This window comes from Hippopotamus amphibius, chromosome 1, assembly GCF_030028045.1.
Source record: "Hippopotamus amphibius kiboko isolate mHipAmp2 chromosome 1, mHipAmp2.hap2, whole genome shotgun sequence".
NCBI classification, from domain to species: Eukaryota; Metazoa; Chordata; class Mammalia; order Artiodactyla; family Hippopotamidae; genus Hippopotamus; species Hippopotamus amphibius.
In genome coordinates this window covers 4,453,415-4,465,425 of record NC_080186.1, presented here as the reverse complement: position 1 = coordinate 4,465,425, position 12,011 = coordinate 4,453,415, and the positions used below count along the sequence as shown (strand labels likewise).

General features: G+C 58.0%; 2 protein-coding genes across 5 annotated transcripts in view; one reads left to right on the top strand and one right to left on the bottom strand.

The window, feature by feature from the left end:
* Positions 1-79: 79 nt before the first annotated feature.
* Positions 80-8,886, bottom strand: TAS1R1 (taste 1 receptor member 1). Of its 2 annotated transcripts, XM_057750906.1 has the most exons (6): positions 8,696-8,886; positions 6,436-6,742; positions 3,801-4,562; positions 3,235-3,447; positions 2,823-2,943; positions 80-1,280 (listed from the first exon to the last, which is right to left on the bottom strand). In XM_057750906.1, exons 1-6 carry the CDS (start codon positions 8,884-8,886, stop codon positions 349-351), a joined length of 2,526 nt encoding a protein of 841 aa, XP_057606889.1. In that variant the 3' UTR covers positions 80-348. The 2 variants fall into 2 exon arrangements, with proteins under 2 accessions (XP_057606889.1, XP_057606899.1); XM_057750916.1 differs by lacking the exon at positions 3,801-4,562.
* NOL9 (nucleolar protein 9) overlaps positions 4,694-12,011 on the top strand; it is a 25,990-nt gene continuing 18,672 nt past the window's right edge. For 2 of the 3 annotated variants that reach the window (XR_009055611.1, XM_057750927.1), the window contains exons 1-3: positions 9,897-10,238; positions 10,955-11,174; positions 11,709-11,836. Coding sequence is in view for 2 of the 3 variants with exons in the window: in XM_057750927.1 (XP_057606910.1) it covers positions 9,897-10,238; positions 10,955-11,174; positions 11,709-11,836 (690 nt within the window). In the remaining variant the exon portion in view is untranslated. Of the gene's footprint in view, positions 4,929-9,896; positions 10,239-10,954; positions 11,175-11,708; positions 11,837-12,011 lie in introns of those variants that run through there. The other variant, XM_057750935.1, reaches the window with a different exon arrangement.

The following is a 12,011-nucleotide window of genomic DNA, read 5'->3' as shown; positions in this document are numbered from 1 at the left end:
AGCCCTGTGCTCCCGGCGCTGGGCCCGCCTCCCTGGGTTGCCTAGCAACGCCAAGCCGGAAGTTGGGGTTCTCCGCCGCTCCGAGTCCCGAGGTTCCGGCTGCGATTAGACCCGCGGCGCAGCGCCCTCAGGCTTGAAGAGGCAGCGCCCCACCTTCGCCCGAGAGAGGAAGCGCAGCCGAGACGCACATTTCACCGCTTTATTGGCAGCCGGCGCAGCCCGGACTGCGCTCTCCCGAGCCAAGGCTGAGGAGCCCAGAGGCCTCCCGGACACCCTAGGTCCTGGGCGCCCCGTTCCGCCCCCGACCCTCGGAGCAGTGGAGACGTCCAGTCCAGCCCGCCCCGGCGGTCAGCTGGAGCCCCAGCGCCTGGTGTACTCCTGGATGGAGGCCTGGAAGTGCTCGGCGCTGTTGAGATCCGGGCGGCACAGGATCACGTAGCACTTGGGGAGGAAATAGCCGCTGAAGCCGCCGCTGAGGCTGCTCAGCATGGCCAGCACTTTGACCGCGGGCAGATACTTGCCCTGGTAGACGCTGGCCATGGTGAAGAAGATGATCCAGGACACGAAGCTGAGGAGCAGGCTGAAGGTGACACATTTGGTCTCGTTGTAGTTCTCCGGCAGGTCCTTGCCCAGGTAGCTGCAGGCGAAGGTGCTGACAGCGAGGAGCCCGTTGTAGGAGAAGGCCAGCACGAAGCCCAGCGAGCTAGCCCCTGTGCATTCCAGCAGCACCAGCTGAGGTAAGTGCCGGTACTCCCTGGTGGGCAGGGGGGTCCACACTGCGAGCCACAGCAGACAGAGCAGCAGCTGGGTTGTGGAGCTGACCGCCACAAACAGGCCGGCGCCCTGGTTGTGCACCCACGCACGGAAGAAGGTGGGTCCCTTGGCAGAGAACTTGAAGATGAAGACAAGTTGGAAGGAGCGGATCGTCAGGCAGGACAGGAAGACGGCAAAACCGAGGACAAAGAGGCCTTGGCGCAGCAAGCACGTGGGCAGTGTGGGCTCCCCAAAGAAGCCGTAGAGGCCACAGCTGCCCCCGGCCAGGGAGCCCAGCATGAGGAAGCAGAGTCGGCCCCCAGCCGACCTCACCACGGGGGTGTCGAGGTGCCGGACAAACAGGCCAGCAGTGCCAGCCAGCAGCAGCAGCAGTAGCGTGTTCGCCGCCAGCAGCACCCTGGAGACGGGCTCGTGCCAAGTCAGAAACACCACAGTGCGTGGGAAGCAGGTCTGGCTCCCCTCAGGTGCCCACTCTTCTTTCCTACAAGGCCGGCAGCTGTAGGGGTCTGGAAGGGAAGGCGGAGAGGGTTCCTGAGAGCCAGGTGAGCACAGCAGGAATGGGGAAGGGAGGCCTGCAAGCCCGCAAGGTGCTGGGAGGGCTGTCGCACAGGAGCGGGGCTCTGCCAGGCGCAGCAGGATGGGGGCAGCCCTGAGTGAGGGCCCCCAGGCAAGTGTCTGCTCAACATGCCTGTGTTAACTACAGATTACGGAGGCACTTGGGTCGCTTCTGTATGGCTCGTGATCCCAGAAGGGGCTTGCAAACCCAGAGGCCCTAGAGAGGGCCTTGCCCTGTAGCTCTGCCCACATAGCAGTGTGGCTGTGATCCAATGGCAATAGCCAGCCCCAAAGGAAGGGTCTTTTCATCTCTCTCCAGCACTGCCACTAGCCAAATACACCTTCCTGAGCTGCCGCTCTGTGGGTTCTCTGAGTTGACTCTCTCAGGATAGAAGAGACGCATTGCCACACCCGCAGAGACAGTAAACGGAAGGCACATGGCCCCTGGAGTCCAGCTCTGGGCTGAGCCCTTAGCTACCTCCGTTTGCTCTCTGACCTTGACCTTGCATCACTGGGTTGAGTATGCTTTTTGTCCTGCTGCAGACATGCTAGTATCTGCACCCAGGCCAAGCTCTTCAAGGTGTCAGCTGTCATTGGCGTGGACATTAGAAGGGACTTCACACAGATAACATGGGAGGGCACAAAGGGAACGATAGCCACGTCTGTTTGGATAAAGAGGTGGAGTTTAGGGGGACTTCCCTGGTGGTCCAGTGGTTAAAACTCTGAGCTCCCAATGCAGGGGGCCCAGGGTTCCATCCCAGGTTGGGGAACTAGATCCTGCATGCGTCCGCAACTACTGATCCTGCATGCCACAATGAAAAGATCCCGCATGCTGCAACTAGAGATCCTGTACCCAGCAACGAAGATCCTTTGTGCCGCAATTAAGACCTGGCACAGCCAAATAAATAAATAAATAATTTTTTTAAAAAATGTTGAATTTAGGATGAAATTGCCTCTGCAGGCGTTGGGTTGGGAGCTCTCTAATAAAGAACTCAGGTAGGGACTTACCTGGTCGTCCAGTTGTTCAGAATCTGCCTTCCAATGCAGGGGACGCAGGTTCAATCCCTGGTCAGGGAACTAAGATCCCACATGCTGTGGGGCAACTAAGCCCTCGCACCACGACTCCTGAGCCCTTGTGCTGCAACTGCGGAGCCCACATGCTCTGGAGGCTGTGCGCCACAACTAGAGAGAAGCCTGCGCGCCGCAACTAAGACGCAGTGCAGCCAAATAAATAATAAATACCCAACACAGCCAAAAATAAAATTAATGAATGAATTAATTAAATACATAAATGAAAAATAAAGAACTCAGCTAGATGTAAGGCCTTCAACTGCTTGTTTCTTTCTGCTTGAACAGAATTCAGTCTGGTGGAAGGTGTCCCCCAACCTGTCCCTAACTGGCAACAGTGACCAGGGCCCTGGTTCTGCACAGGCATGGCCGGAGGGAGGTCCTTTCATCTGCTCTACAGATCCACTCTTCACTGGGTAACTCACCGCTCTTGTTGAGGAAGGTCCCAGCTTCACAGGGCACACACTCGAAGCAGCAGTGGTGGAAACCTACAATCACTCTCTGGTGCCCTTCAGGGCAGTCGCTGGAACACACAGACCGAGGCACCTGCAGGAAGCCACGTGCAGGGGCCCAGGTCAAGGGACACTCACACATGGGATGGAAAACTGGATCTCTGGGCGTCTGCCCTCACGGCTCACTCCCAGGGCAGAGCCCCTGGTTGTGTGAACCAGCAGTGACGGGACGTCTGTCTGTGAGCCCGTGGAGCTTCCCTGGCAGGGCTGGGGAGAGTCACAGCGCCCTGGTACCTGGGATGCCCCTCCTGCCGTGTCAGCATTGTCCCCAGGCTCCAGGTTGCCTGTCAGGCAGTCCTCTGGCGCGTGACCCTGTCCCCGTTACCTGATTGTCCTTTCCGTGCCACGGGATTTGGGTCGTATTTATGTCTAGCCAAACTGGAGACGACGAGGAGGAGCCAATGACCCTGAAGGTCCAGTTGGGGCCACTCCAGTCCCAGGCAATTATGTTGTAGCTGCTGAAGGGGTCGCCATTGTCATTAAACATCACATTGTCCTCATGCAAAAGGAAATTCACCTTGTGGACCTGCTCCAGAAGCTGAAACGAACACGGATAACGGAGCTGCCGTCGCTGACACAGGCTGCTCCTCCTGGACCCACCCGGACCCAGACGGCCCAGGAAGCAACTGCATGGGGCCTTGCTGAGCTTCTATCAGGGTGGTTTCAGCTCCTCTGGAAGTTCTGGTCCCTTCCTCAGGCGCCCTCCCCTCCTATGACACCCCTTGACCCTCCCAACCAGCGTCCTGAGTGAGAGGAAGCCTGTAATGAAGGAGCCCCTCTGCAGAGGTTTCAAGCCCTGGACCTGAGGCATGGTGGGCGGGAGAGGCCGCAGTTCAGAGAAGAGAGGACCAAGAGGAGACCACTCTGCTTGCCTCAGGAAAGCATCCTTACCTGCCAGGGGTAGACCCGGCCCCCAGAACAGACTCCAGAGGCACAGCCCAGGAGCTGGTGGAGGCCGTGGGCCAAGGCGTAGACAGCCTGGTACACGTTGTAGGCGGAGCTCACAGAGAAGGATCCGAGCCTGGGCATGTCCTGGGCCGTGAAAGCCCAGCAGTCGCTGCAGAGCTGGTTGCCGCTGCACCAGGAGCTCTGGGGGCAAGGCCTAAGGGCTCCTTTGTCTGCCCGGACATAGGCCTCTTCAAACTCCTTCAGGCCAGGGACCTCCCTCTGCCGGATGGCCACTCCCAGCACTGTGCCCACGCCACAGATCCCAGGCACGCTGCTGATGTGTGTGGAGGTGGCCCAGGCTTCCGAAGCGATCCATACCTTGGCAGTCAGCCTGGCCAGCACCACAGACTCAAAGAACACCCTGGCCAGCGGCCTGCTGGAGAAGAGGACCACGACCGTGGTGCCTGCGTGGGCCAGGCCACGCATCACGCTCTGCATCCTCTCGTCGCCCGGCCGGGCAGAGAAGGGCATGATGTCCTTGAAGGCAACACAGATGCCCTGCCGGGTGGCCTGCTCCTCCAGCGCCTGCGCCCCCAGCTGCCCGTAGTCACCTTCGCTGCCCACCACAGAGATCCAGGCCCACCCGAACCTCCGCAGCAGCAGCACCAAGACCTCCACCTGGTACTCGTCACTGGGGATGGTGCGCAGAAACGAAGGGTAGAGCCGCTTCACGCTGAGCGCCATGCTGCTGGCGGCATAGCTGACCTGCGGGGTGCCGTTCAGCAAGTGGAGTGGCATCAGCCTCGACTGAGGGCCCCCCCGGGCCAGCCCTGTGCTGGTCGCGGGGACACGGGGAGGATGCAGACAAGGTCCCGGCCCGGGGTCTCAAGCGCAGCCCTACTCGACACACGAGGCTAGGGGACAGGTCCCCAGGGGAAGGGGACAGGTCCCCAGGGAGGTGGGGAAGGGGACAGGTCCCCAGGGAGACGTCTGGGAGAGGAACGAGAACCTGTCCCGTGGACAAAAGGACCACAACCCGCGTGCAGCGAGTGAAATGGTACTTGTGTGCGGCCCTTCGGGGACTTCCACTCGGCTGGAGCTCAGATCCAGGAAGAAGGAGAGCCTGAGCAGGTGTGTCTGGCAGGGCGGGGAGGCTTAGCCCCCACGCTGTGGGGCTGGGGCCTCATCGCAAGGCCACAGGCAGCAGAGTGACCTTAGACTTGTGTTTTAGGGGTGTATCTCTGATCCGTGAGGAACGCGTTTTAAAAGGCTCAAGGCCAGAATCAGGGAGAATTCCTAGGAGCTGATGGAATCACCAGCATGAGAGGGGACGTTGGTCCGTTAAAGCTGCGGCAGTGGCCATATAGAAGGGACGGACCAGGCAGTGGTGGGGGGGCTCTGGGCAGAGGCCATGGTGATGGCTCAACGTGGGGGCAGGGAAGAGAGTGCAGGTAGGACGGTGGGGTTTCTGACTTCCTTAGAGACGGTCACGCTGCCAGATGGGCTGGGGAGAGGGTGCAGGAAGACAAGAGACTTTTGTTATGGGGGGAGGTGAGTTCATCTAGGGGCCTGCTGGGTCCGTGAAGTGGAAATGAGGAAATGGGGCTGGTGCTCAAGAGTCAGAAGGAAGGTGGAGGCAGGAAGGTCAGCCAGGCCTTGGCCTGCGGGGGAAGGGGAGCGGTCTGCCCTACAGAGTCACTGCCTTCTCAGAGGAGATGGGGGGGGGGCGCTGGGGGGGTGTTGTGTGTGCAGAATTCTCTAAAGGAGACCAAGAAAGAAGTGCCACAGGTGAAGGGCGGGGGGTCATACATGCTGAGGAAAAAGTGTCAAAATGGTCAAACGGAGGGACTTCCTTGACAGTCCCGGGGTTAAGACTCTGTGCTCAATGCAGGGGGCCCAGGTTCCATCCCTAGTTGGGGAACGAAGATCCTGCATGGCGCACAGTGCAGGCCACCAAGAAAAAGGTCAGATGGATTAAAGACCTAGGGGGCCCTCCACCTCCAGGGTGGCCACTTGAACCACCTCCAGTCCCTACCCAACCTGCAGTCGCCACCTTCCAGCACTGGCTAGGATGGCAGAGTCCAGGGCCCTGGAGGGAGGAGTAAGTGCAAAGGTAGAGAAGCAAACAGGAATAGAGAACTCTGCGGAGGAGTCTCCACGGAAGCAGGCAGAGTCGGCCAGGTCTGAGACAGGTGCCTGGAGGATGGAGGGGAACGGGGCAAGCGTGGAGGCCAAGGCGGAGGCCCAGGGAGAGGTCCGTCAGCAGAGGAGGAGAGGGACAGAACACCCCTGAGCCTGAGCCTGGAGGGAGGGAAGGGAGGAGGAGGGGATGTGAAGTTCGTGGCGTGGGAAATGAAGGGCGTACAGTTCTGCACAAAGGTGATGGGACAGCGGGAGGAGAGAGAAGGGCAGAAGTTTCCAAGGAGAATGGATTTTCCAGCGAGCACTGAAGCAGGGAGACCTGGAAGTGGCGCTTGGAGAGGAAGGAACGCCAGGCAGGTGACTAACGAGCAGTGACTGCCCAGAAGGTGCAGGAATCCAGGCTGGCCTTGGGCACGGCAGCCCCTGCCCACCCACCCCAGCCCACACTGGACTTGCTGGGAGGGGAGATGAGTGGGCTGCCGGGGCGCCAGCTTACCAGGGGCATCAGGAAGGGGCTCAGCAGGGCTGCAGTAGTGGCGGCGTGGTTGGTGGTGTCGGGCCCGATCACTGCCAGGATCTCGGAGGAGTGGTGGGCAGGGTCTCCTTGGATCTCCGCGTAACGTGTCCCCGGCGTGCTCAGTACACTCAGCGTGGCATACATGTTGGCTGATTCTGAGCACACATCGAACAGCTTGTACCCCAGGGTGACATTGGGCAGCAGGGTGGTGGAGTTGTTTATCTCCTCGATGCCGAACCGCATGGCCTGGAAGAGGTGGTAGCCGTGGCCGTTGAAGGTGTTGGGCCTGTAGGGAAAGCCAGGCTGGGAGCTAAGAAGGGTAAGGCCCTGCTGAGACCCTTTGGTCTCCTGGAACCCCAGGCTTGGGGGTAGAAAGCAACCTCAGAGGTCATCTGTCCAGCCCCCTATAACCATGACCTTAACGTGAGCCATGTAGCACACACACAGTTCTGTTGACAGGCTTTTGGAGAGGTGGGGGACAAATTGGAGAAATACACATGCCATGCCCACCTCCCTGCGGTAAGCATAGTAGCATTGAAAGGCTCCCAAGTCCTGTAGGAGAGAAACCTGCTACATTAGTCAGGGTTCTCCAGAGAAGCAGAACCGAGATACATATATATGTACACATACAGAGAGACAGAGAGAGAGAGCAAACGAAGGAGAGGTTTATTTTAAGGAATTAGTTCATGTGATTGTGGGAGCTGGCTAGTCTGTGATTTGCAGGGCAGGCTAGAAATTCCCACGAGACTTTCTTTTGCAGTTAAGGCTGAAGGTGGAGTTCCTTCCTTTTCCCAGGACCTCCATCTTTTCTCTTAAGGTCTTCAACTGATTGGATGAGGCCCACCTACATTAAGAACGGCAATCTGCTTTACTCAGGCTACTGATTTAAATGTGAAGTCTAAAAATACCTTCACAGCAACATCTAGTCTAGTGTTTAACCAAACAACTGGGCACACAACTGGGCACCAGGCCCTCGCCAAGTTGACACGTGCAATTAAGCACGTGCTTAAACTTTTTTTTTAAGATGTCCATTATTTTCTTTAATATTTATTTGGTTGTGCCAGGTCTTAGTTGTGGCAGGTGGGCTCCCTAGTTGCAGCTCACGGGCTCCTTAGTTGTGGCATGCAAACTCTTAGTCGCAGCATGCATGTGGGATCTAGTTCCCCAACCAAGGATGGAACCCCGGCCCCCTGCATTGGGAGCGCGGAGTCTTATCCATTGCGCCACCTGGGAAGTCCCTGTGCTTAAGCTTGTTTACCTAGTACTTTTCACTGGGACACTCGTGCCTGTGGTGAGAGCCTGTGTTCCTCACGGCCCCCCTGGGAAACACCAGCAGGGGCCCACCAGGGCCGTGATTCAGCCCCGCTTGGAGTGTGTGCCAGCCTGTTCCCTTTCCCAGCCTCTCTGCTTGTTGCTAGGCTCTCCCATCGTTCCTATCACTTCTGTCCTTGAGTCACTGGAAGGAAGGAAGTGCAGTACCTCCTGCCCCATGACATCCCTTCAGTTATCGGAAGCCGGTTTTCACGGGTCTTCTCCTCCCTCAAGTCTTCTCTTCCCAGGCTCCCACTTGTAGCTCTTTGGGCCATTTCGCCTGCACCAGGCTTTCCAGAACCTTCCTTCTGGACTGGCTGTCAGGTGTGCTTCTCGTTTCAAGCAGCCTGCTGTTGAGCTGTGATATATCCTCGAGCTGCCCAAATCTGATACTTGTACAGATGGCAGGCAACTATCTTCTTTATAAGAAAAACAGCTTTCTCTACATAGACTGTTGACTTTTTGAAGGCACTGACCTAATTTATCTTTGCTAAGCTCCTGAAGCACCTACTACTATGTGTCCCCTGGAGAAGTATACTTGCCATCAGGGAGACTAAGGAGCGTGAACTTGGGGAGGAATGGGGTGGGGGAGGAGACGGAAGAAGGGAGAGGCCAGGCTTGCTTAATCCTCGCTGTCTAGTTCCATCACAAAGCCAGGAAACACTAGCCTGGAATTATAAGACAAAGGACTCTCACAGCCTGGACAAAAGAATGTATTATGAAGTGGAAACTGTTACAAGGTGCCAGGGAAGGGCTAGCCAGTGCTTGAAGGTGGCAGCTGCAGGTTGGGTAGGGACTGAAGGCAGCTCCGCCTGTCACCCCAGTGGCAGAACTGGCAAGGTCTTGCTGAGGAGGGCTCGCGGAGGGCCCCGCAGACACAGGACTGCCCCCCCCGCCCCCGTGACAGTCCTGCTGACCCCTCACTCACCTGTCACAGAAGGTCACTGTGGGTCTGTGTCTCTCCCCTAGGGGGTCCCTGTGGAGAGGAAACAAGCCTGCAAGCAGGTAATCCCCAGGGAGGCTGAAGTCGGGGGAGGATGTGGTGTTGTGGCAGCTGAAAGCCCAGCAGCAGGAGAGGGAAAGCTGCAGGCCCACCAGGCACGCCCCCCAGAGTAACATGCTGGCCAGACTGCCCTGCGCCTGGCATGGCCACGCTGCGCCCTGGGACCAGGCCGGGCCGTTTAAATAGAAAGATCGGCAGCTGGCCAGATGCCTCCCAGTTTCATGCCTTTTTGAAAGGGGTGGAACTGGAACCCAGTTGTAGGACCTGGGCTGTTTGCCTCCGCCTTCCGGGCCTGCGGTCCTGCTCAGGAACTGGGCAGGGTAAAGGTGCAGGTGCAAACCAGGTGGCACCCACTGACCCTTCCCCTGGACGGTTGTGGGTTCTGTCCTTGCTCTGCTGTCTGTGGCTTCACCTGGCTCAGGGAGGGAGCCCTGGTTTTGGGGGGGGGAGTGGGCAGAGGAAGGCTGGAACACAGCTTCTCTGGGGGCCTTGAGGAACAGGGTGTGGAAGGTTGCTCTCAGGGAGCTGCAGGTTTTGGAATCTTTCACCTGGGTCTCAGTTTACCAAATGAGACAAGGCTTTGAGTTAAACTTGCAAACCCCCCCGTCCCCCCCCCCCCCCAACATCCAGCTCAGTCCTCAGTATCCTGAAATTGAAATTCTGAGTAAATCAACCCGATTTAACCTTGTTATAAACAGGGTTGCTCCTTTCAGCTCAAAGACAAATGCATGCAAACAGAGGGTATGCAAATAGACCGGTTTTGTTTAAAACGTCAGTCCCGGAGCTTTTTGTGCAGGAAAAAAAAAAATCCTAGGTGGATTTCCGGAGAAGTGTCCCTGGACTCGGGGTCTTTGACCTTCTCTCTCCAGGCGGCCCGGGGTGGGGCTTTTGCATAATGTAAATGGGGCGCTCTGGACACACCCGGCCGGCCGGAGAGTCTCCCAGGAGGCCCCCAGAGGCCCCCGCCGGCCGCGGGCCAGAGCCTCCGGCGAGCCGGGTGCACTGCCGAGGCCGCCGGCAGAGGGCGCCTGCGGGCCCCGCAAGGCCGCTTGAAGGGCCCCGGGGCGGGGCGACAGGACCTCGCGAGACGGGCAACAGGACCTCGCGAGACGGGCGAGCGGCCGGCATGGCGGACGCCCTGGTGCTGCCGGAGCCGGGCCCTCCCCGCGCCACGTGGCTGCGGGCCCGCAAGGCCCGGCCCCCGCTGCTCCTCAGCCGCCGGCCCCGCCGCCGGCTCGGGAGGCTGCGCTGGCGCGGGCGGAGGCGGCTGCGGCGGCGACTGCCGCAGGCCCGGGCGGCCGGCGCGGCCTGGCGGGAGGCCGGCTGCCCGGCGGCGCCCCGGAAGTCCGAGGCCGCCAGCGCCGACCCGGCCGGGGACCCGGCGCCGAGTTGTCCGGCGGTGCTCCCCATCCCGCCGGTGCGGGCGGCCGGCTCGGGCCGCGCCGTGCTGCTGCTGCCGCTCGGGCAGGTGGGCCGCGCCCGGGGAGCCAGGAGGGGCGGGCGGGGCGGGTCCTCCGGCCGCCGTCGGGCCGGGCAGAGGGCAGCCGGGACCCTCCTGAGGGCGCGCCGGGCCTTCGGGGCTGGAGGGGCTTCGATGGCACTAACAGCCGCAGGCTGCGTTTACCGAGGCTCGGAAACGCCAGCTCTGCGTGTTCTAAGCCTGTGGGGCGAGTGAACCCGTTGATTACGTGCGGGAGTCAGGACCGCCAGGAGCGCTTGCAGAAAAGAAGGATGTAGCTTAGGTGACTCGCCGGAAAGGTGTACAGCAGAGGCAGCGTCGGCGGTCAGACCCTGGCAGCCTGATGGCAGGGCCTCTGCTCTTCGCCTGGACGTTGGCCAGGGAGGTCCCGCAAGATACGGGGGAGGGGAGTGAAAACCCAGGAGCGGGAGGGACTCGGCAGGCACTGGACCTTTGTCAGAGGTGAGTGCAGGGGGCCTTCTTGGGTCAGTGTTCAGCAGACTCTCTGTCCCAGTAGCTGCCACAGGATATGATCTTAGGTTAAAAATATTAATATTTTAAGCTATTAGTTTAAAATACTAGATAGTCACCTTCAGGGGGTTCTGTTACTTAGAAATCAGCCTCCTTTTGATGTCTGAACAGCCAGTTAAGATCTTCGAAGTTTTCCGTCATCACTAACAGAGGCTGTAACCTCATTTCTTCCTTTCTTTTTTCTTTCCCTCTAGGGCTTTACTTTTAGCGGAATGTGTCGTGTGACCTGCCTCTACGGCCAGGTGCAGGTGTTTGGTTTTACCATCAGCCAGGGCCAACCTGCCCAAAATGTCTTCTCTACCTATACCCACTGTCGCCTGACTATCAATGCAGTTCATTACTCAGTGCATGAGAAAAGCAAGAAGGAGATGAAAAGGGAAGCCCGAACTTTGCTCAGATCTCACCTAAACCAAGGTAATGAAAAGAACTGGGTGATTAATGAGGATGTATCATAGTAAGGCGAATAGTTTTGTGTTTTGTTTTGTTTTTTTCTTGGCCTCACTGCCTGGCATGCTGGAATGCGGGATCTTAGTTCCCCCACCAGGGATCAAACTCATGCCCCCTGCAGTGAAAGCACAGAGTCTTAACCACTGGACTGCCAGGAAAGTCCCCAGGCGAATCATTTTTAGATGTTTACTCCGGCCTAGAATGTGCACTCTTTGCTGTATCTATTTAAACCCTCAGCAGGGTCTTGAGAGTAAAGCTATTGTTTTCAACATTTTGCAGATGAGAAAGGTTGCCCAAGGCCACACAGCGTTTAGGCAGCAAACCTGGATTGACTGCTGCATCCAGCTGTGTTCCTGTCATGCAATACGGCCTCCTGAGAAAGGCTCTCAAACATAAATCTTACTCTCAAAAAGTGGGATTTAGCAGAGGAGAGAGAAGTCCTAAAGGGCATAGCCTTTACTGGAGTGCTCTTCCTAAGGCAGTTCGTGTCTCTCTTTACAGATGACAGATACTGTTTGATGCAGAGTTTTTCTCCTCTGTGTTCCATTGTGTTGCTGGAACGTCTGAAAACCTCCACCGTGAACTTCATAATCAGCCATCCAGGTTTATCTTACGTTTTCGTACAAGAGGTAGAACCAGCTTTCATTCAGAGTTTTGCTAATAACTTTCACCAAAACAGTCAGATGACTGTGTAGGGTGCCCCCTTGGAAGACCAGTCTGTCTGTCACATTGTGCTGTAAGTCTTACAGAATGTAACACGTGCGTACAGTAAAAGGAGTCAGTGTAGAAGGATATATCGTGAAA